Raw genomic sequence first — 25,062 nt, forward strand, 5'->3', positions numbered from 1 at the left:
TTTAAGTTGTATTACATTCCCAACAAATGCAAGACGAAGTGGTTTTGGTTATATGTTCGCCATTACATTCCCTAAAAGTGAGATAAAACGAGGTAAAAGTGGGGATGCGAATCTCGACAGGGATGCATTTCTCGGATAACACCGGGCTGTAGAAATCATAACCGCTCAAGACACAGTCCAGTGAAGATCAAGATTTCAAACTATGGCATCATTTTTATTTTATTATCTTGAAAAGAAATGTCAAGAAATGAAAATGGATTAAGACGAGGTCACTACGCTGACGGGGATCCATGTTCACCCCCTTGATGTCTCGAGCACAACTGACGTGTGCTCGAAAATCGCGCTGTATATACGCGGAGAAAGGCGTTTGACTGTCACACGCGTAACACGCTAATTTCACGTAATAATACCGCGATACAGGCGCAGAACATGCTATTACCATGCTCCACCCACGATTACCCGCTGAAATTTCCCGTCAGACCCATGTGTAACCACGCCCTGGCCGCGGCCAGAGCACGTCGTTCCGCGTCATTTCCGCGTCATTACCTCGTGTTGACCACGTGTGCGGCACGCGGTTTAAACCGTGCTCAAACTTTTGAGCAGCTCAAAAGTTTTGCGCGCGGCCAACCACGTGTGAATTTCCGACCGCGAGTAAAGCACTGCTGTATCTCGTCTATATGGCGGTCTCAAAACGTCCAACAGCGCCCAACAGCATCTGCTTCACGGCCAGAAGCTTACGGCCGCGGTCCAGCCTCGATACGCTCGTGAAAGGCTGTGTACCCGCGCTCTGAAGAATTGAGCAGCGCAAAACTTTCGCGCTGCCACCCGCGCGCGAATTCCCGACCTCGTGTTAAGCACTGCTGTATCTCGTCTGAATGGCGATCTCAATGCGTCCAACAGTGTCCGCCTCAAAGGCAGAAATTTCTGGCCGTGATTCAGCCGCAAATGTCTGTGTGACTGGCCCCTTAAGAATAAACACAAGACTTCAAGTGGCTTGAAATGTGGGAGTCAAACTTTCCCAAAACTGAAACTTTGTAAGAAGAATGGAATGTGGGAGGAAAAGCCATCTTTTGACCTTGGTGGCGTTTGCCTCTGAATACCAAGTGAAATCGTGAAACTACACACTTATTGAGCACTGTAGAAATATAAACGTATAAAGATATAAGAAGAGTATGTATTGGATATAAGAGTATAGAATATAGTATAAAAGGTACATTTAGACAATAGTTCCCCTTACATTTACTATATCATATTTTACTTTTACTTCACATTTATATTTGTTGTTCTGCAGTTGTTTTTATTTATATTTTTATATTTCAGTGGTTCCACATTTAGGAGGTCCACACTGGTAGGGTATGGTGCCTTGTCATAGTCACATTTTATTTCTATAACTGTTTATTTTGTTTTTACTGTATTTTAACCATTGTGTAATTCCGTTTCAGGTCTTTTGGGTTGTTGGGTGGGGATTTGAATGTCTTATTATTCGCTGTGTATTTACCATTTATCACTTTGAATGGAATTTAATTGCCTGAAAAGTGCTTTAGAAATACATTTGATACGTAATACATTTGATTTGATATCTAAAAAGCGTGCATACTCCTATGAAGTATTTTGTGGTGAAATGAATGAAAATCACAACTTACTGATTGTCACATTACTCAATGTTGCAAAACACGACAATCTCCAAATTTGCAAATTGTTCTTCTATTTGCAGCTCAGTGTGATAAGAGCATAAAATCGTGGCAATAAACTGAGAAGTAAAATCGTATTGTTGCGAAAAAAAAGTTGGAACTATACATCAAATGACAAATGCAAAACAACAATAAATAGGAAACCATCTAGCTCAGTTACCATATGTTTGAAAGTCTATTGTTTGCTCTCATCTTAATATTTTCGTAATCAAGATATTAATTCATATAGATTGACTACAGTTCACCCATTTGAAATGTGCTTGATACTAAATATTGCACCACAAAAGAAAAGTGACATCGAACCGTGCAGTTAGCTAAACTTAAGTAATACAGAACCCCTTGCTACGTTGCACCTCAAGTATTGCTGGTTCACTAGCAGATTTGGAACTAAATTGTCTTTATTGTCATTGATATGTGGTTGGAGAAAAAACACGGGAAAAATGTCATGTGTGTGTATTGGGTGGATGTGACAGTCAGCATGCGCGACTGTTATATGATGGTGAATGCTCAAGTCAATGTTTCCAAATCGAAACAACCTGGGAAGTATGGTGACCGCTAGCTTTTAGCAGCTCGTTACCTTAAAAATAAATGAATCAATTATTCCTTAGCATTCCTTGTTGTAATCCTTTTGTCTCGCCGCATAACATCTGTTTGCAAATAAATGTTAGCCTCTGTCTTTTTGATTGGCACCACTCTCGGCCATTAGCAGGCTTTTTTTCAACGATGATTGGAACGTTGGTTATCCAATAAATTCCCAATATAATTATATACATTTTTAAGGAGTATATTCAATTCACAGCCGAAAATGAACGTGCGTAAATGCAACCCGGCATCCATTCTTGCAGCGATCATCCAGTGCAATTGAGCACTTTCATTGATTGACTTCTGGAAAAAGAAGTCAAACATTGTCAAATCTTTTAACATTTCTAAAAAAATGGCCAGTGTAAAATACATGCTACATTGCTAAGGTTTTAGATAGAATACTAGTCGTCTCCAAATGGCCACTTTTAGACACGCCTCAGAAAAATGTGTAGAATACAATGTTTAGTTTTTCAGATTGTGATTAAATTTGACAAGGTTCCAGCTAAGATGGCCATGCTACACTCATCTGCAGACATTTGTTTGCAAAACAAATTCTGGCGAGTATAACAATTTTTTTTCTGTGTGTTTCAACTCAGATCACTCAATGTTAGTCGCACTTGCAGTGATTATTTCACTGTGTGACAAAACATAGGAGTCTTACCTTCCCCCCCAAAAAGACCGAAATCGTTCAAATTTTTCACAGCATTCAACTTACTTTGGGTGCAGTACGTCCAGGATTGGCATTTGGGGCAAATTTTACACAAACGTTAGGGGTTAAATCTGACTCTGAGAAAAGTCAGAAGAGGACAACAAAATGGTAATCACCAGCGGGTGCTTTGTGGATTATTATCGGGTTCCAGAAGTGACTGGAAAAAAAGAAAGAGCATTGCTTCTGGTCCGGCCTACTGCCAATGGCTAGGCTAACACCTCTGCTAAGCCACCGCTGCGGACCCTGTACCTTGCCAATGGCAGGATCATTATCTATGAAACAGATGACCTGGAACTACAACTCGTTGGAAACTGCTACATTTGGGACAGTTTTATTTTAATTATCTCAGAGAACTTTGTCTATTCTAGGACACCCAGTGCTAGCGCGCACTAACTGGCCGCTCTCTAAATCACTTCCTTACCCATAAAAGAGAAGCCATCCAGTTTCATTTTACTTATAAGGACAGCCTTTCCAGTAGCTCCGTGTCATTTCGCTCTTTATGTGATTTATTGTTTTAAGTGTCTTCTATCTTCGGTGTTTTTTGTCCCGTTTGACAACTACAATTTGGATTACCGTATTTTCCGCACTATAAGCGGGTTATAGGGCGCACCCCCAAAAAATAGTTTTTGGTCCTATATTTTCCATATATAAGGCGCGCCGGATTATAAGGCGCTACAATGGGAACGTCGACAAAACAGTCAGATAGTTCAGTCAAACTTATTACCCCCTTAACATTCCGAAAGCTTGCAAAGAAGCAAATACATGTCTCAGATATGTACGAAAACAGTGTCTGTACGATGTCACCAATCACTCAAATGCATCGTTCTAAATATCATTCGGAAGGTTAAAGTCTTGGGATTCAAGAAATGCCAAACATTGCTTAGTTTCCATTTGATTTTTTGCTGGCAACTGTGTGGACAGCAAAGCAAGAATTTTATTGTGCAGGGAAACAGGGTTCTTTACTGTGCATATAATAATAAACACTTTGATTTCAATTTAGTTTAAAAATAGACTCATCACAGAAACATCAAGATCGTTCTAAAACAAGATACCGGGAAAATATAAAGCCTCTTGCAGCCATCACGTTCAATAATGATACGTAACCATGGTCTTCCTTACAACCATGAGTGTAGTAAATCCAGGAGAGTAAAATATTTACAAATACAGAATTGTAAAAAATGTTTTCTCTATGCCGTAGTGCAACCCAACGTGTGATTCACATTCATCTTTTTCGGCCAATTGCAGGCTTTGTTTCGCCCCTTTAGCCTATGCGAGCCTGTAAATGATAAAAAGGATCCGCCCCCTTTACCTCCAAATAACTTTAGCCGATAGTGACTGATTCAAATGATCATTGACACATTGGTTAGGAAATGAAACGCCGGTATATAAATCCCAGCATACATCGTGGACTACTTCGGGGTAAAATCTAGTCGGCGGCTGCTTGCCTTAGTTGCAAGACTTTGCGACTTAATATTGAGCCATATATAAGGCGCACTGTATTATAAGGCGCATGGTCAGCTTTTAAAAAAAAAAAGGCTTTTAGGTGCGCCTTATAGTGCGGAAAATACGGTACTTTCTATCCTATCGTTATGGGTTTTATCGAAAAAAATGCGTTTATTCGAGGAATCAACTCCTTGCCCTGAAGAATTCTCGTGCCGGCGTGATGAGGGGCCCTATCGTGGATGGAGAGCCGGAGCTAAGGTGAAGGCTAAGCGGCTAGCGGCGTTATAAGCCTTCGGTACCGTCCGTAATCATGGTAAATGTGAACTCTCTACCAAATAAGACTGGCGAACTGGCTGTGCTGGTGAAAAATATCAAAGCGTACAGGGAGTGCAGTTTGGCGTTTTTTACGGAAACGTGGCTCACGTCTAGCATCCCGGACGCTAACGCGGAGGTACCTGGCTTCAGCGCTGTTTGCACAGACAGAGACACAAATGCCAACGGGAAGCGGGGAGGAGGTGGACTCGCTATCTACGTGAACACGAGGTGGTGTAACCCTGGGGACAAAGGTTTCCATCTGTTGCAGCGACGTCAAACTTTTGGCCTAGCGTGTGACGTCATCCACTCTGCTGTTGCTAAACTACAACACAGCACCCCGAGGCCATCCTGTTATCTGTTAATAAACAACAAAAGGATACTGCTGGAAATGTTAATTTCCCTACGGGGATGAATAAAGTATCTATCTATCTATCTATCTATCTATCTATCTATCTATCTATCTATCTATCTATCTATCTATCTATCTATCTATCTATCTAATAATAACATTCATACAACTGCTTTTATGTGTTGTGTATAATTATTTCTGGGTCTATAATTGTATTTTGGTGGCAGTCATGAACGCTCAGTCAGTAATAATGTTCTCTTGAGGTAATTTTAACCCTTTATGAGCTAGTATAAAGGTGTGACGCTACTTCGCCGATTTTCATTTTTTTGCGAGAGGTTCTGGTCCCCTTTAACCGCGAAAACTGATTGATCTTTGCATTCAAAACATGTCCAAGCGAGCTAGGAACCGGTAAGAAAGCTGAGTGGTTAGCGCGTCCGTGGCACAGTTCTGTGATTATGGGTTCAAATCCATCTACCATCCTTCCTGTGCAGAGTTTGCATGTTCCTTGTTTGCGTGGGTTTCCTCCGGGCACTCCGGTTTCCTCCCAAATTCCAATAACAGGTCAGGTTAACTGGCCAGTCCAAATTCTCCCTAGGTGTGAATGAGCGAGTGAGTTGTCTGTCTCGGTGTGCCTTGCGACTGGCTGGCAACCAGTTCAGGGTGTCCCCTGCCCACTGCCCGAAGATAGCTGGGATGGGCTCCAGCACCACCGCGACACTACTGAGTATAAGCAGTGCAGATAATGGATGGATGGATGGAGATTGGATAAATGTTTAAGACTTTAAATAGGCCCAAAAGTAGAAGCAGATAAACTGTAACCGCAAGACTTCTGTTGGCTTTTTCCAGTTCCTTGAAGACATTCTGGACACGTTGTTTGCGATTTTTGATGACGACATGGACAAACATGGCCCTGTTGTCTTTCAGTCTCTGGTGAGCTGCAAATAACATCAATGCTTATAAATATGCTTATTAATATATCTAAATAGATACACTTAGACTGTATTTGAAATGTTGTCTCTAGGTTTTCATCATCAATCTGCTTAGAGACATCAAATATTTCCATTTTCAAGCCGTGATGGACAAGTACATTCAAAAACACTTTGCTGGTGCTTTAGCCTACAAGTGAGTGTTAGCGTCTTTGCCTGCATGCGTTCTGGCTTTGTGTGATTTTGAACTGTTTCACTTGAACTTCAGGGGGCTGATCCAATATCTGAGGTGGTCAATGGAGCGCTATGCTGAGGTGGTGCCACGTCATCGCATTCAGGATGTAATGCAGGTAAAACCAGGCCACTATGGCTAAGTTCTGAACCAAGAGCTGCTTCTTTTCTCTTGATGGTTGCAAAGGGCTATCAGGTCGATGCAGATTCCTGCTTTCTGCTAGTATATTGCTACATTTTAAACACATGAGCTTTAAATACGGAGTGGGAATTTCTTTTTTTTTTTGGCAGCACTGGGGAAAATGGAAAGCTGTTATTTTCTATAACGTGAGCGATCTAATTTAAAGACAAAATACCACAGTGATGTCTAGAAAAATTTATGACACTTGTTGGCATAGACATTCTGTGTCACGCTGCGTTTCAATTTCGAGGACCAGACCGAATATTTGGATGAAGAAAAAATAAAGCTGAAGAGAGCAGTTCAGTTGAGGACCTGTATTACAAAGATCCATAATAAAATAAAACAGAATGCACTCCAGACCAATTGTTCAGGAGAGGGTTCCTCCACCAATGGGCATCGAATGTCATGACCGGAACAAACAGTGAGCCCAAATGTATAACGTTTCACAACACACTTTATCCTTAATAAAGTGTTCAGGGATCAGGGAGAGAGGAAAAAACAGTGATCTGGTGCTCGCTGGGCAGGTGGAATAGGACGCCTCCGCGGCCGGTGACAGGTGGAGGGGCAGACAGCCGTGGCCGGAGCGCAGATCGTGATCGGGGATCGGAACAACTCAGGTAGCCGGGACAGGAGAACGGAGCATGGTCGTGGATCGGAACAAGTCGGATAGCTGGGACAGGAGAACGGAGCGTGGTCGGGGATCACAAGCAAGTCAGGGAACCAGAGACGATCGGGAAGCCAGGGTCAGAGGATTTATAGCAGGAATCAGGGGAAGGAATCAGGCAGGAAGACGAGGTAGGCAGGCAGGTCGCGAGATGAAGGAACCGGAATCAAAAGTGCTAGCCTTGCATGAGCTAAAGTACGCTGACGAACTGACAAAGAGTGACTGGAGAGGAAGCACTTAAAAAGGAGAGAGATAAATTAGGACACGAGTGGCAGCTGGGACTGAAGGAGTGAGCGCAGGTGAGGGTACTCAAAGTCAACTGACAGGATCGTGACATCGGAGAAAGGTCTCGTCCCTATTTTATTGGAAAACCGTGTGGATTTGACAAAATGGGAAATACAAGGCAAAAGAAAGGAACTCAATGACCAAGAGACTTTGGTTAAAACTGCACACAGCTTGATTTTGAAGGTTCTATGATAAGATAAGGTTGACAGACGGATCGTCTAATGTTCCTCTCAAAAATCATGCAGATATGTTCCAAAGTATTCCACGTGCTATGGATCTTGGGAAATTAATAGAATTGACAGTTCATATCCCCTAGAGCTGTGACGTTATCGGAAGTCATAGGGGAATCAAAAAAGTGGCGGGTCCAGTTGAAAAACAGGCAGCAATTGTATTAATCAGTGAATGCAAAGCGCTCATTTCCACTTGGAGTAATTGGAACTTTGCTTACCGTGTCGCTGAAGGACTTATGAATGTTTTGATCGACCAGTGTGCTTTGACCTTTAAAAGCTGCTTGTGGTAAGTTTACCTGCCGTCGCGTACAGCGTGCGTTCCTTTTTTGTTTTGCCTTTTAGGTATGTGATTTAGACTTTTCCTTTTGTGTTTTTCGCTGCTTGTATTGCAATTCATATAATATTGTCCAGATAGCCTCCCCTGTACAGCAGGGGTCGGGAACCTTTTTGACTCAAAGAGCCATAAAGGCAAAAAATATTAATTTTATTTTGGGAAAGAGCCACACCATATATTATGAGACAAATTTACTAAATTGCTAAACCCGCGCCCCAGACAAAAGCTTAGTCTTCAGCACATTTATTTTTGATGATTTGATAAAAATTATAAAAAGAGAATAATGCCAGAGCCCCTGTCCTAAAATCAACAAACATACCACTTTAAACTTGTCTCTTACTTGCAATTACTCAAGATCGGTTAAACTCCTTTTGACCCTTTTTTCATACATATTGGTTTCAAAACCAGATGCAAGCAGTTATTGTGTAAAAACGTCACAACATTCTGCAAATAGGGAGCCTGATGAGCTCACTTTTGGCGCAGACGGCGTAGGGCGAGAGATGGGAGGGAGTGCTTGCACTTTTTACATAGCTCCACCCATCCCTCCCACTCACCCAATCAAATGACTAAGTTCTCTTCCGGTGTTTTGGCGTATTTACAGTTCTGTGGATTCATCATAAGGTATCTGAACACTGAACACAGATTATATAGTGAACTTTTATGTAAAGGATTCTTTAGCGTTGTACAGCCAAAACGAGTTTTTTTCCCCCTTTTTTGTGTGACACCTTGACTGTATATTGTAGTGAAAAACGTGCCCTATATATACTGCGAAGTAATATTATGTTATTTAGCTTTGGTTTGGCTTTGCGTGTACCTGAACAGGATAGACGATACAAGTTTTGAACAAGATGGAGAAATTTTGCATCCAATCAAATTTGTCTCTGAGCCACAGATACTCATAGAAAGAGCCATATATGGCTCGCGAGCCATAGGTTTCCGACCCCTGGTGTACAGGCTCCTGAAGGCTTACAGGTTAATCTGCCGTGCAGGTTAATTGTTTTCTCCCCTGCTGGGTTCAGGTTTGTTTCCGTAATCATTTTTTTGTTGTTGGCTCCCAGTTATCTTGGCTGCTCACTGCATGTTTTTGCGTAATTACACAGTACTCATATTATTATCCTTATTGTGATTGCAGGGTCTGTACGGGTGTTTGAAATCCTTCAAAATACTTATTTTAATGTTATGTTTTCAAGGTCAGGAAAATCCTTGAATTTTGTGTGAAGTGCTTGAAAATGCTTGAAATTGTTGCTGTTGCCATGTTTGAAGTTGAATAGCAACACAACTCCCTGAAAATGCAAAACAAACAAAAAAATTAAAAAATTAACTCTTCAGTGCTATAAACGAATGATAAAATTCAAAAGTGTGATGTATTGAAGCTGCGCGTGCATTGAAACAGAATTCATGTCAGTTTATAGCAGCCCATTGACAAAAACATTCATAGATATGAAGAGCTCAAAACAGCAACGAGTATGTGCAAGCATAAATAGCGGATTTATTTTCGTCATCAAAGTCAACAAAATAAAACCTTTCTTTTGATCTGCGCTGGAATTCTTCTTTTGAAGGTACTGGAATTTTTTTTTTTAAATGCCCATAAAAGTGGTTGAATTTGGCCATGATAAAGGTGAGGAACCCTGAAAAAAAGTGAACAGTATCCTGATATTGTGATACTGTTTGGAATAAATAGTGCAATGTAGGGGAAAGATTCTTTACAAATGATCAATTCACATAAAAAAATATTTATAAAGAACGGTACTTTTATTTGTTAAACAGATGTTTGAGTCTCTACATATGGCATATTTTTTGGTTTTGATGTTTAATTGAGTTGTCAAACCTTGATATACAAGCACCTCTAGACATGAGAATGTCTGCAAAAGTGAAAGCTTTGTTTCTTTGAAGGTGCTGAAAAAAATGAAAAATTGGTCTTAAAATGCTTGAAAAGCAGATGAATGTGGCCATGAAAAAAGTGTACAAACCCTGCGATGGTTGTTGTTGGAAGTTAACTATGTTGCTTGACTTGACTTGACTTGCTGATTTATTGGTAGGCACTGGAATACCTCTTCAAATTCATTGTTCAGTCTCGAAGTCTTTACTCCCGGGCCACCTGTGGAATGGAAGAAGAAGAGTTTCGGAGCAGCATCCAGGAGCTCTTTCAGTCTATTGGCTTCATTCTCAGTTTGGAGCGTCCCACGTGTGAGACCGTCTTTATGTCTCAGGTGGGCACACTACGGTGACTCTTTAGGGTGCACTCACATTAGCAGGTAGGGCATGAGTCTCAGGGGAGCAGATCAAATGCACAGGGGGGCGTAACTATTATTACCCCTAATTTTTTTTGCACAGCACTGTTTCGAGTGTTTTTCAGGAATGTGTTTTATGATTAACTTTTTTTGATGTATAGTTTATTCTTGTATTTCTTAGTTTATATGTTGTTGCACTGAAAAGTAAACATTTTAGTAGAAATTTAGTTGTGTCATGCAGCAATTCCAGTTTAAAGTCGCTTAGAATTAAAAAGTTTAAATGAGTTGAAAATGAATGTATTTATAATTTAGTATAATAGTTTTTTAAAAAACATAATACATTATTTTATGCAGAATATTACATGATTATTGTTAGTAATATATGTCCTTCAAAAAAAATAGCATATTGTAACAAAGTTCTTTATTTTCTGTAATGTATTAATAAACACTAGACTTTCATATATCTTAGATTCATTAAACACAACTGAATTAGTTCAAGCCTTTTATTGTTTTGATATTGATGATTTTTGCAAAGATAGTAAGGAAAAAATAAAGATCCCTATCTCAAATAATAAGCATATTTCATCCGACCAATAATAAAAGTGTTTGTAATAAAAATAAAAAATCAACCATCAAATATTTATGTTCAGTAATGCAATACTTGGTCAGGAATCTTTTTGCAGATGCGGGGTGGGATGGCAATAAGATCATCACTGAAAGTGGATACTTGACACTGGACTTCAGGCATTTTGGCATTTATTCGTCCCAAGTCTTCCTCCATACTCTGGCACCTTGATTTCCGAGAGACATGTCAAATTTGCCTTAATCCGAAAAAAGTACTTTGCTCCACTGAGCAACAGTCCAGCGGCGCTTATCTGTTGCCCAGGTCAGCCGTTTCAGCCGCTGTTTCTGTTTCAAAAGTGGCTTGACCTGGAGAATGTAGGACCCGTAGCTCATTTTCTACATACGCCTGTGCACTGTGGCTCTGGATGCTTCTACTCCAGATTCAATCCACTGCTTTCTCAGGTCCCCCAAAGTCTGGAATCGGCCGTTCTTCAAAATTTTCCTCAGGACACGGTCACTAGTGATGTTACAAATGGATCTGGAGTCGCAAGTCATGCCCCGGGGGGATGGTTAAAAGGAGCCTGTATCAAGGTCCGAGTCGTTTTCCTCATGTCATGTTACCGAAGGCAAACGAGGCCCCATTTTTAGCGCTCACGTGACTGACTTGCGTCGTATTTCGCGCTCAATAAATAGGCGCGAAAAACCATGAGGGAACCCCCCCCCGCATGACTATCTGACGTGTTTTTGGATCATTGCTGCGTTACTTCGGGAGAATGGAGCCACCCAAAACGCGAAGGACTTCACCAGTTTTGGAGCATTTCGAACAGATATATCCCAACAAGGTATAAACAGACATGTATAATTAAGCACAGTTTAGGTCTCTATATTTATACACATACACTTTGTGTGTGTGTGTGTGTCACACTGTCGTTTTGTGAACCTACGGTACACGCTAGGCAAACCTTTGTGACTCCTGACTCTATCCTGCCCCGTTTCCTGGCTGATACCTGTTGCCGACCTCTTTTCTGGACCCGTTTATGTTTTTGCTCCTCCGCCCTCGCCATCGACCTGTTTGTTCTCGCTGTCAACGACTACTTTCACTCGACACGGAAGTGCCACTTCGACGTTCCTGCTATCTGCCACCCGTGACCGAAGATCATCGGATCGTGGATGCAAGTCCTGTTCTCCTTAATAGAAAAAGGAGTAAAACGAACGCAATTGGGTCCCGTCTCCGTTCCTGGTCTGTGACAGAACGATCCGACCAGCAAAGGGACCCAGCGAACACTCTGACAAGCCCCAATCGAAGCAAGACGGAGACTCTCTCCGCCATGCAGCGGTCACGTCGGACTGAGGGCAACCGCCATTCTTCGGCTGGTCCGGCAGCAACATCAGTTGCTCCAGCGACAGCAACAATGGCTTGACGCGCTCCTGGAGGTGCTTGCCAGTCTGCTGCACACATCGACCCCGCCCCCCGGGAATTCTCCTCCTGCTGTGCCGTCACACACCCCGCCCGTCCCACCCACGAACGCATCCGCTATCGGCGCGGCTGAGCCGCGAGTGGGCGCTCCGGAGAAGTTTTGTGGCGGTCCTGCCCAGGTTCGTGCCTTCTAGAGAACTGTCGGCTTATTTTTGAGTTACAACCCCGCAACCTCGCGTCCAAAGTGGCCTTCACCATTAATCATTTGTAAGGGAGGGCTCGACTCTGGGGAACGGCAGAATTCGAACGGGGTTCAGCGGCGCTTTCAAGCTGTTCAACACGGGATCTTCTTTAGCCGATGTGTCAAGATCACTAATGAACATCGCCAGGGAAAGCGCACGATCGCCTACCTCCACAGCTTGGCAGACTATATAAAGGACGAGTTGGTGTCCCATGCTCCGCCGACCAGTCTTGACGAGACCATCGCGCTCACGGCTCACGCCGTGAGTGGGTTCGCCAGAGTCATCCACTTTCCTGTTCGCCCGAAAGGATTTGTACCACCTCTGATTTCCAGCATCCACCCGCAACCCTACTAGACCCACCGGAGGCGATGGAAGTGGATCGTGCGTCGCTGTCCATAGAGGAGCGTCAGCGGCGATTATCCGAGGGTCTCGGTCTGTACTGTGGCGGGCAAGGACATCGGATATCATCCTGCCCATCAAAAGGGGGAGCTCAGCGGACGGTTGGAGTCGTCAGGTTGAGTTCCGTCCACACCCCAATCTCCTTGACCGGAAGGCCAATGCTCCAGGTGCACCTTCAGAGTCCCAGGTCAACCCAGTCTCTGTCCGCCCTTGTGGACTCAGGCGCCGATGTCAACATCCCTGATGCGGCCTTAGCCTGTAGAATTGGGACAAAGTGTGTTCCCTTTCCAACCCCAGTTCCTGCCCAAGCTCTGGCCGGTCATCTATTGGGCACGGTAACGCAATTTACAGAGCCAGTGGAAATGAGACTGTCCGGGAACCACCGCGATCGGATAAGTTACCACCTGCTCCCTTCCCCCAGTCAACCGCTCGTCCTGGGACACCCGTGGCTGGTTAAGCACAACCCTCGCTTCGACTGGCGGACGGGGGCGGTTCTGGAATTGGGGCCTGAATGCCACCGAACCTTTCTGCACACAGCCTCTCATCTTATCCGCTCCAGGCCTCCTCCCGCAATGCCCGATCTGTCTTGAGGTGCCTGTGTGCTTGCCTGATTCACCCGTCCGCCTGTCTGGCTCGTCCGTCCGCCCGGCCTGACTCGTCTGTCTGCCTGCCTGACTCTTCGTCCGCCTGCCTGCCCAACTCTTCGTCCGCCTGCCTGCCTGACTTGCCGTCTGATCGCCTTGACCCTCTGTCCGCCTGCATGGTTCACCCGCCTGCATGCCTGCCCACCGGTCTCGACATCCGTCTGCCCGCCTGTCTCGACGTCCGTCTGCCTGCATGCCCGGATCGCCCGTCGGCTTGTCTCAATGCTGGTCTGTCCCGATGCCTGCCTGCCCGTCCACCTGCTTGCCTGTCTCGTCACCCGTCTGCGACATCCAGCTGCGACACCTGCCAGTCCGCCCAGTCTCCTCCGGATCCTGCTTCTGCCACGCCCCCTGATGCTGACGTTGGATTACTTTTGTTTTTGGTGTTCCTATGCCCTTGATTACTTTTGTTTTTGGTGTTGGTATTCTCTTGTTTTTCTTTTTGGGACTTCTGGAGCCGTCCCTTGAGGGGGGGTTCTGTTATGAATACTGATGCGGGGCACCTGAGTTTGCTTCGTTGGCGCCAACAGCCGTGGAAGCTGATTGAATGCTTCCTCTTTTTTAAACCCCCGCCTTCCTGACAACACTCGTCGGATCGTTTTGTGAACCTATGCTACACGCTAGGCAAACTTTTGTGACTCCTGACAGCTTAGGTCTCTATATTTATACGCATACACTTTGTGTGTGTGTGTGTGTGTGTGTGTGTGCTCCTCCGCCCTGGCCATCGACCTGTTTGTTCTCGCTGTGAACAACTACCTTCGACACGGAAGTGCCACTTCGACGTTCCTGCTATCTGCCACCGGTGACCGACGATCAATGGATCGTGGATGCAAGTCCTGTTCTCCTTTTTAATAAAAACTGAGTAAAACAAACGCAATTGGGTCCCGTCTCCGTTCCTGGTCTGTGACACACACAGAATATGATATAAAAATTATAATTCATTATATAATGTATGTAGATACAAATGTCACAGATTTTACTCTTCAAAAATCAATAAAATGCATTATTCTCTCTATCAAATGTGTGTCCCTGTTACACAAGCACATCAAGTTACTGAACATACAACTGACAAATATACGGACAATATTTTATGGACAAAGCTTCTATTATTTGCTCAGAGATTTCTTCTTTAGTCTGAGGCGGCAGTAGCTCAGGAGGTAGAGCGCTCGTCTTGGGATCAAGGGATCCTAGTTCAAATCCCGTCTCGTCCGTGTTACATGTCGAAGTGTCCTTGGGTAAGACACTGAACCCATAATACCCCCAATAAGCAGGTCTTACATGGCTGCAATACAAGGCCGCTATTGGGAAATGTGGAGCACATTGTAAAGCGCTTTGGGAAATCAGACTTGAAAATGCAGATAATTTCATTTCATTTTCATTTCATGATTCTCTAGCTTGAGTGTCAATGGTGGCCTTCTGGATTCTGGTCAGCGGTCTTACAACATGATTGATTTTTGAGTAATGAACCAGCCTGGAATTTTTTAACAGCCTCAGGAATCATTTGCGCGTGTATGGAGTTAACTCATTGACTCAGATAATTAGTTCGGTAGCTCGTTTAGAGCTGCTATTGAACAAAAGAGTGGGTTGTGTCACCCTGACCCGAGTGACATGGCCGCTTTCTTGTGTCCCGTTTAATCTTCAGGAACGAAAGCATTGTCCAAAAAATGTTGTATGTGTTTTTGCTAATTTTTCCCTTTTATTTTCTTTGTTATTGTATGTGTTTGTCTTGGTGTCAGTAAATAGATAGATAGATAGCTCGTTTAGAGCACATGTTCATGGTAATTCTTTAAGATAGAAAGTTGGGGTTTTCCTGAGCTGAATGCCAAAATCCTTAATATAAAACAAAAAAAGACCTGAAATATTTCAGATGATGTGCACTGAATCTAAAATATATGAAAGTTTATTTTTCATCATTAAACTTAAAAGAATACTTAACTTTATCACACTATGCAATTTTTTAAGAAGGACCTGTATACTGAACAAAGGGACCCCCGAATATCTTTTATTTTTCTTCTTTTTATAATCCTTTTTTCCTTTCTTTTTCTTTTTCTTCTTTTGTGTCTTTACCACCGAGCTTTTTTCTTCGTTTTTTGCTCATTTTTTTCTTATTTTGTTCTTCATTTTGCTTTTTTATTTTATTTTTCTCTTCTTTTTATTTTTTCTAGTTTTTTTTCATCCTTTTTCTCTGGTTTTCTCATTGTTTCCCTGCTTGTTTTCTTCTTTTTTCTCATTTTCTTTTATTCTTTTATTACTTTTTTCCTAGCGTTTCACTTTTTTTCTTTGCTTTTTTTTATCTTCATTTTGCCTTCCTTTACTTTTGTTTTATTTTTTATTTTTGTTTTTTTTCTCCTAACTTTTTTTTTTTTTTTTCCAGAATGCTCTCACCACTACATTTAAAAGGCAACGCCCCCGAGGGCAGGGCTCCTCAAATAAATTGACCAGAGGTCCAATGACCTAATCAGTCCAGATGACATAAAAACACGATATTGCAATTATATGTTAATGTAATGCACTTCAGCAAAAAGATTCTGGGGGCGAAACTTATGTTATTTTTCCAACGAGACCAAAACTGTCGATATTCTACAAACAGTTCAAGAACAGCATTCAATTTACTTTGGGTACGTCTTGGATTGGGATTTTAGGCGAATTTTACAGTTTCGTTAAGGGTTAATAAGGGGGATTACGATCATTAAGAAGGGGAGAAATTGGCTGCAATTGACAGATATGGATGTTGAATTGGCCAGAGACAATTCTTATCAGAGTTATTTTGATAAGCAAGGTATAGTGGATGGTGAAAGAGGTACAGGGTCAATGGGCGAGGCTATTCTGGGGAAGCAAGGGAACAGAAACTGAAAAACCAGGAACTCTTAAACAAACGCTCAAACTGGTTCCTACAATCTCTGGGTTAAGAGTGTTTATCTGGCGATCAAGAGGAGTTTTGAACCAGGTTTAGAAGGCCTTAAAAGTTATTTGCAAATACCTGGTCCCAGCACTTCTCATCACACCAACCCTGTTGACACGCATACACACACAAAGGCTGGTGTAAAGACCTGATAAAATTTAGGATTACAAATGACAACATTTAAATTCCTCCAACAAATTGATGATATACTCACCTCAATCTTTTTCATTTCATCCACCATTTTGAATGTAATTAATTAAAGAAATCGTTCCAACCCTCCTGTCATGGGAACCCAGCTATGGTTATAATCTTTTGACAATGCTGAGATGATTGCATTTAGTTATAAACAGACTGAGGTTTACAATGTCACTGTCATAATCCACAGGTTGCTGTCCTGAACTCTTTGCAAACTATTTTTGATGAGCTTCAGCGCATGTTTTCTATGCAAGAAGTGGCAGAATTTATGCGTGGCACTTTGGCTAGTTTACCATCAGCGCTTCAGATTTCGGAATATTCTACAGATACCATCAAGTTGCAGGCCATCGCTCGCACTGTGAACAGCAGGCTCTTTTCTTTCCCAGGTAATTGTTTTGGTCTAAAGAATCATCAAGTGTGTAAATGTCCCTCCAATGATTTAACATCAGGATTGTGTGTGTGTGTGCGTTTGTGTCTTATGGTTGGTCAGAGCCCCGAAGAACTATACTTCCTGTGGTTCTTCATCACCTTCGTCTCTATCTATGGACTCAGAAAGAGCCACTGATGTGCTCTGGAATTCTTATTTCTCTTCTGTCTATCATCAAGGCCAGCTCTTTGGTAACATACACACACACTCACACTCACCACTCACAGAGTGGAACTATAGTGGGAACATAGCGTGAATGCGTAAATGATATCTATATACGTAATGACATCACTCATGCTTGAATTTTGGTTATTCAGAAACACAATGCATCCGGCTATTTCCTGCGTGTAAACATACCCAATGAATACTTGAAATCAATCGAGATTCAGAGAACTAAATATGAAGTAGCACGGAAAACATGTTTTTTTTCCCTAAGGATATGTCTGTGGAGGAGGAGGTGGAAATGATGGTGGAGTCCCTGTTGGAAGTCCTGCTGCAGAGTTTGTCATCAGTTATGCAAAGTGCCCGATCACGGGAGGCGGTAAGAGGTCATCAATGTCTCTAGCAGCGTTAGGAGAATCTCTTTTTGTTTATGTTGTCACTTATTCTGAATATGCATTAAAAGTAGTGCAAAGCTTCCTGAACATTGTCAAAAATGTTCTCAAAACAAAAACATGTATAAATAGAGAAAAATGAGCAACTACCTAAACCAGAAAACAAAGAAACAAAGAAAACAAGACATACCGTACACAGAAAGGGGTGAGCAGAAGCATAGCTTATTTGCCTTCACCACTTTACAAAAACAAATAATGGGAATGTCAACAAAACAGTCAGATAGGTCAGTCAAACTTTATTAATCGATAACAAACAAGCTTTCCACAACTCCATTCACTCCCAAAATGAATAAACAGCTGTTTTATTATTTTCTCTGAGGTAAAGCATTTTCGTGACACATCTTTAACATCTTTGAACAACCGCAAGGCATAACATTTTACTTTTCCTCTATTTAGTCAACACGCAAAAAAAATACTTTTATGGTAAATTAAACGTTAGTACAATCGCAATATAGTGACACTCGTAATGTGCAAAAACAATCACAAGTGCAAAACAATAACAATAAAGCAATAACATAATAACTGTAAAATGTAAAACGTAAACACACAAAGAAAAACATAAAGCTCACTCTATCAGCTCCTCATCTACGAATCCCTCGAATTCTTCTTCTGCAGTGTTCGAATTGCCCGTCTCAGTGAATTGGCAATCCAACACGTCCGGCTCCGTCTCATCAAGGTCATCATTAATTGAGTCAGTGTCGCTGTTGTTGTCTGGCAGTTCTGGGACAATTCCCGTCTTCCTGAAAGCTCGGACCACAGTTGAGACTGATATATAAGCCCAGGCATTTATGAGCCACCGACAGATGGTGGCGTATGTCGTCCGGCGCTGTCTCCCTGTCTTGGTGAACGTGTGTTCGCCTTCTGTCATCCACTGCTCCCACGCAGTACGCAGTCTGGCTTTGAATGCTCTGTTGACACCAACATCTAACGGCTGGAGTTCTTTTGTCAATCCACCCGGAATGACGGCAAGCACTGAATTAGTGTGCTTCATTTGCTTCACTTGCTTTATTGCCACTGAAACTTTGTTTAGTCTTCTTTACTTGGCGCAGCTCATCCTCATGCTTCCTCCACTTCCACACCATCGATTCATTAATGTTAATGTTAATGTTAATTAATTAATTTTCGTATTTTCCGCACTATAAGGCGCACCTAAAAGCCTTTATTTTTTTCAAAAGCTGACCATGCGCCTTATAATACAGTGCGCTTTATTTATCGATCAATATTAAGTCGCAAAGTCTTCCAACTAACTTGCAGCCGCCGACTAGATTTTCCCCCGAATGCGAAGTTGTCCGCGGTGTATGCTGGGATTTATTTACCGGCGTTTCATTGGCTAACCAATGTGTCAATCATCATTTGAATCGATCACTACTGGCTAAAGTTATTTGGAGGTCAAGGGGCGGATCCTTTTTATCATTTACAGGCTGGCATAGGCTTAAGCGGCAAAACAAAGCCTGCAATTGGCCGAAATATATATATATATATATATATATATATATATATATATATATATATATATATATATATATATATATATATGGGCAGCACGGCGGCGCAGTGGTTAGCGCGTGTGTGGCACAGTTCTGAGTTCGTGGGAACCTCCTGCGTGGGGCCTTACTGTGCGGAGTTTGTATGTTCTCCCCGTGCTTGCGTGGGTTTCTTCTGGGCACTCCGGTTTCCTCCCACATTCCAAAGACATGCATTTTGGTGAATTGGCCGGTCCAAATTGTCCCTAGGTGTGACTGAGCGAGTGAGTTGTCTGTCCACGTGCGCAATTGGCTGGCAACCAGTTCAGGGTGTCCCCTGCCCACTGCCCGGAGATGGCTGGGATATATGCACATACCGTAAATTCCGGACTATAGAGCGCACCCGATTATAAGCCGCACCCACCACATTTCGGGAGGAAAATCGATTTTGTACATACACAAGCCGCACCTGTATATTAGCCGCATGCGCCCACATTGAAAAAACGCAATTCAAACACAAATTTAACCAATACCCGATAAAGTCCGAAAAACACAGCCGGCAAATTGAACGGAAAATGATACCGGTACTTAAGATTTAATGCAGACCTGCAGAGTCCATGTGCCCGTTGAAAGTAATCCAAGGAAAAAAGTGTATATTTCCAAAGGTAAGGGTGGGAAAAATATATATCCACTATTGTCGGCCGCGTCCACAAACACGTCTCACCTTTACTCCACTTCCCATCAGCCTGCGTTTGCCCCGCCCCTTCTTTCTCATTTGCTCGTACAAAAAATATCAGAATAAGTTTCTAAAATAAATACATTACAAAAATATACAGTTGCAAATACATATTATACATGGTTACACATATTTACAAAGAAAGACGGTACACCGAGAGAGTTTTCAAAGCTTTAATAATAAATTTTCATCCCAAACCGTGCCTGTGAAAGGAAGCAAAACGCTACTAGCAACACGCTCTCAACACAGTAAACAGCTCTGTTAAAAAAACATACCGTACTTGGACTAAGCACGGTAAACCGTTCTCATATTCCTCCTTATAACCGACGTCATCAAAGTCGTCTTCCTTCAGTATGGGAAGGTCATTTTGTCACATAGACGTCGTCCCACGCTCCCTTATCTCAAAAAACACTAGCATCACGCTCGCTAAGTAAATTTTACGTGCGTCAGCTCTGTTTCCTTCTGTATCGGACGGCTCGATTGCGTTTAACTTGAATGTTGCGTCATGTGCCTTTTTTATTGCAATTTGCACGATGAGGATATGTCTACGCTAATTTAATTTGTGCACAAGCTAAGAAGTTGCAGTCTAAATCTTACCTTTTGTACTGGAGCGCCGCTGGCGGCCGTTAGAAAAATTACATAAATTGGCCGCATCACTGAACAAGCCGCAGGGTTCAAAGTTTGGGAAAAAAGTAGCGGCTTATAGTCCGGAATTTACGCTATATATATATATATATATATATATATATATATATATATATATATATATATATATATATATATATATATATATATATATATATATATATATATATATATGTATATATATATATATATATATATGTATATATATATATATATATATATATATATATATATGTATATATATATATATATATATATATATATATATATATATATATATATATATATATATGTACTTTAAAAAATATAATCCGATACAGTTACTAATTAAGTGTTGAAAAACGTAATCAGTAACGTAATCCGAATTCTATAATATTAAAGTAAAGTAACCCGATTACTTTGGATTACTTTTAAATTAGTCCAACACCAAATCTGCTAATAAAATACAAAATAATATAAATTAATTACTACATTTTGTGTATCTTTGAAAAAGAATTGTTGGAAACCAAGATCAGGTAGTTGCTTCTAGTCCCACAAAAAAGTGCTCACGTTTAAAGAAAAAGGATAAAAAAACACAGCGTATTAGATATGATTTGTTTTAGTTCATATTAAGAGCACATCAATAACCCAATATTGTTTTAAACACACAAAGTTTTCATTTTCTAAATTCCCAACACACTCTGTGACTTCTTATCATATTCTCTCTGTCTCTGTTGCCTCAGTAATTGAAATTATGATGGATACAATTAATCTATGGGTGCATTATGTATATGTAAATATAAGACACATGTGAATTGGTGCATTCATGAATGCTGTGGAAGGGGGCACATGCTCCCAGTCATTAAATTATAATCATCATTTCATTTCATGTTTTTTTTTGTTCATACTTGTTTGTTTCGTGTTTCGTTTGTTGTACTTTACATGGTATGCTGCCCTCGCTGCCAAGTTTTACAGATTTGGCCGAACTAGACAGCTGGCGAACGACGTCCTGAATAACCAGACTCCTTTGCTTTCGACTGCTGTTTATTCAGGCAATGGCCTTGACCAGTACCCTTATAAAGTCGCCAAAAAACAGGAACAAAAGTACAAAAAAAGTACCTGTAATTTGATTGTCTTTATTATTGTAAATGTGACAGAAGACAATTACATTCCTTTGTATTATGATTATGTGTGATTACGTAATGCTGTTACCTGTATTCCGTTACTCCCCAAGCCTGGTTTTGAGTGCACCATCCATACCTTTTAAGTCAAACCCCGGTTGGGGTTCTCTGGTGGAAGGAGGTATCTGTTGTTGACCCGTCAATCGTGGTTCCTTTCCATGGCATCATGGCTCTGACTGACAGCGTACCACCATCCTACAGAAATTCGATTGTGATTTCGGTTGGATTCATTTGGCAGGGAGAGTTCGTGTCCTGCATTCTGTGCCTCCTTCGTCACATGACTGACATCCATTTTCAACACCTGATGGAGAGCTTCCAGAGCAAAGAAGTGCTCAAGGTATTTGCAAAGTTTGTGTTGTCTCGTGACACAATATCAGTGGCATGCACAAAAAAACAAATTGTTCTTAAAGGGACATTGTGTACTATTTAGTTCTTCCTATTGATTTTTTAGTAAAAAAAAACATTGATTTGAATTCTAGGCAAAAATACATGAACTATCCTATCAATATTATTTTTTATTTAAAAAAAAACATAGATCGAGATATTTGTATTTTGCAGGGGTTATATTCCAAAAAAGTCCCGCTATAGTCAAAACCTGCAACGTAAAAACATTTATTCACTTATTAGATATCAGTAAAATATAATATTTGCAAATGTAACAAAACAATAATTGTAAATCTACTCCAAAAAAATGAAACACAGAATTGCAGTTAAATGAATGTTCTTTAGATAGATAGATAGATAGATAGATAGATAGATAGATAGATAGAAAGATAGATAGATAGATAGATAGATAGATAGATAGATAGATAGATAGATAGATAGATAGATAGATAGATAGATAGATAGATAGATAGATAGATAGATAGATAGATAGATAGATAGATAGATAGATAGATAGATAGATAGATAGATAGATAGATACTTTATTCATCCCCGCCGGGAAATTCACACTTCCAGCAGTATCCTTGTGTTGAAAATAAAACAATAATAAAGTAAAACGAATATGCAATGTGAAGGGGGGTTGAATGTGGGCTTTTACTCCCCCGGGTGGAGTTAAAGAGCCTCATGGCATGAGGAAGAAATGATCTCCTCAGTCTGTCCGTGGAACAATGTCATTACATTAATGTCATTACACAATAGTCAAACGAAATTTATGGTTCAATAGAGCGGCCAGCTAGCTGCACAGTAGCATCAGCGACCCTCGGAATGAGCCAGGTCTCTGTGTAGATTAAAATACAAAAGTCAAGCATGTAGCAGTTACCATGAGTTGTAGCACCAGGACATCCGTTTCATGGGTAAATGATGCAGCGATACAGGTGAGATACAGGCTAGGCAGGTTAGAATGAATTAGAATAGACATTCTATTCTAATTCATTCTAATTCCTTCATTCATTCATTCTAGGCAAGGGTGGCTTAAGAGAGTTATGTAGCTTAGGGGCCGGTCACACAGACATTTGCGGCTGAATCACGGCCAGAAATTTCTGACTTTGGGGCGGACGCTATAGGACGCATTGAGATCGCCATTCAGACGAGTTACGGCAGTGCATAACACGAGGTCGGAAATTCGCGCGCTGGTGGCAGCGCGAAAAAATTTTGCGCTGTTCAATTCTTGAGAGCGCGTGGACACAGCCTTTCACGAGTTTATCGAGGCTGGACCGCGGCCGTAAGCTTCTGGCCGTGAAGTAGATGTCGTTGGGCGCTGTTGGACGTTTAGAGACCGCCATATAGACGAGATAGAGCAGTGCTTTACTCGCGGTCGGAAATTTTCATTTTTTGGCCGCGTTCAAAACTTTTGAGCTGCTCAAAAGTTTGAGCACGTGTTAAACCGCGTGCCGCACACGTGGTCAACACGAGGTAATGACGCGGAAATGACGCGGAACAACGTGCTCTGGCCGCGGCCAGGGCGTAGTTACACATGGGTAGGACGGGAAATTTCAGCGAGTAATCGTGGGCGGAGCATGGTAATAGCATGTTCTGCGCCTGTATCGCGGTGTTGTGAAATTAGCGTGTTACGCGTGTGACAGTCAAACGCCTTTCTCCGCGTATATACAGCGCGATTTGCCGAGCACACCATTGTGCTCGTGACGTCAAGGGGGTGAACATGGATCACCGTCAGCGTAGTTTCTCTTCATTTCGAATAAATCTTTCGGTGCATTAACAATGGTCGTAGCAAGGCTTTGATGCTAGGTCCTTAGCTTGGCCTCTGAACTGACCGATAACGGATAATGGATAATGAATAACGAAGATAGAACAATAACCCTTAAAAACCCCAAAACCCCTTAGCTTGGCCTTAGCTTGGCCTTAGCTTGGCCTTTTGATTTTTGCATTCCGGAGATGGAATAAGAGCTTGCTCTGTCCACTCCACGCATCGGCCCGGTATTGCAGTACCTCCGGGAAAGGTGCATTCGCAATGATCGCAACAAGGCTTTAGGGCTAGGACCTTAGCTTAGCCTTTTGGCTGAGAGTAAGTGTCCCGGCTCCTAGGCTTTGTAGCGTATAATGAACTGATCGATAACGGATAATGGATAATGAATAACGAAGATAGAACAATAACCCTTAAAAACCCCAAAACCCCTTTTGGCCGAGAGTAAGAGTCCCGGCTCCTAAGCTTTGTAACGTGTTATGATCTGATCGATAATGAATAATTAGGAAAATAGATAAAACAATTACCCTCAATAAACCCCTCCCCGTCAGCGTAGTGATCTCGTCTTAACCCATATTTATTTCTTGACATTTCTTTTCAAGGTAATAAAATAAATATGATGCCATAGCTTGAAATCTTGATTTTCACTGGACTGTGTCTAGAGCGTTTATGGATTCTACAGCCCGATAAATACATTACTGCCGAGATTTGCACTTCCTCGCTTCTCCAACTATTTATACCTCGTTTTATCTCACTTATAGGAAATGTAATGGCGAACATATAACCAAATTCACTTCGTCTTGCAATCGTTGGGAATGTAATACAACATAATCCATTCCGTCTTTATTTTTGTTGTGAACGTAATCGAACGGTAAATCCTTCCCCCCTCGCGTGAACACGCATTCTGCTGCGCTTTCATCAGAAGCGATCGTATTCTATATTAAACGCTTATTAAAACAATAAAGCGAGCTAATTATAATAATTGGGAGATCCTAGTCTATATAACGCGTTTATTTAAACAATAAAGTGCGATCGTATTCTACAAAATGCGTTTGTTAACGCGGATGAAAAGGTCAAAAGCGATCGCAGCAGAATGCGCGTTCACGCGAGGGTGTGTGTGTGTGTGGGGGGGGGGGGGGGGGGGGGGGTGTTTGTGTTTGCGTAGGAGTCGGATTTGGGCACAACACCAGCTCGGGAGCTTTTATACTCGTGGTCCACACGAGAAAATGACGCAGAAATGACGCGATGAGGAAGCGGAACAGTCGCCGGCGTCTTTTTCCGGCCATACCACAGTTGTCAAATTTTGCGCATTTTCCATCCCGGGCAACCACGGGCAA

At 41.8% G+C, this 25,062-nt stretch overlaps 1 protein-coding gene and 1 pseudogene across 4 annotated transcripts in view; both read left to right on the plus strand.

Annotated features, from left to right (window-relative positions):
* LOC148363495 (dedicator of cytokinesis protein 3-like) overlaps positions 1 to 25,062 on the plus strand; it is a 163,099-nt gene that overhangs the window by 78,942 nt on the left and 59,095 nt on the right. For 3 of the 4 annotated variants that reach the window (XM_088337390.1, XM_088337393.1, XM_088337391.1), the window contains 8 exons: positions 5,936 to 6,019; positions 6,111 to 6,211; positions 6,284 to 6,365; positions 9,980 to 10,150; positions 16,725 to 16,920; positions 17,025 to 17,152; positions 17,398 to 17,502; positions 21,818 to 21,916. In XM_088337390.1, coding sequence (XP_088193516.1) covers positions 5,936 to 6,019; positions 6,111 to 6,211; positions 6,284 to 6,365; positions 9,980 to 10,150; positions 16,725 to 16,920; positions 17,025 to 17,152; positions 17,398 to 17,502; positions 21,818 to 21,916 — 966 coding nt within the window. The remainder of the gene's footprint in view (positions 1 to 5,935; positions 6,020 to 6,110; positions 6,212 to 6,283; positions 6,366 to 9,979; positions 10,151 to 16,724; positions 16,921 to 17,024; positions 17,153 to 17,397; positions 17,503 to 21,817; positions 21,917 to 25,062) is intronic. The other variant, XM_088337392.1, reaches the window with a different exon arrangement.
* LOC148363496 (U2 spliceosomal RNA) lies at positions 23,857 to 23,992 on the plus strand (annotated as a pseudogene).

Source organism: Urocampus carinirostris, chromosome 6, assembly GCF_059441175.1.
Source record: "Urocampus carinirostris isolate Australia breed hairy pipefish chromosome 6, RoL_Ucar_1.0, whole genome shotgun sequence".
In the NCBI taxonomy this organism is placed as follows: domain Eukaryota; kingdom Metazoa; phylum Chordata; class Actinopteri; order Syngnathiformes; family Syngnathidae; genus Urocampus; species Urocampus carinirostris.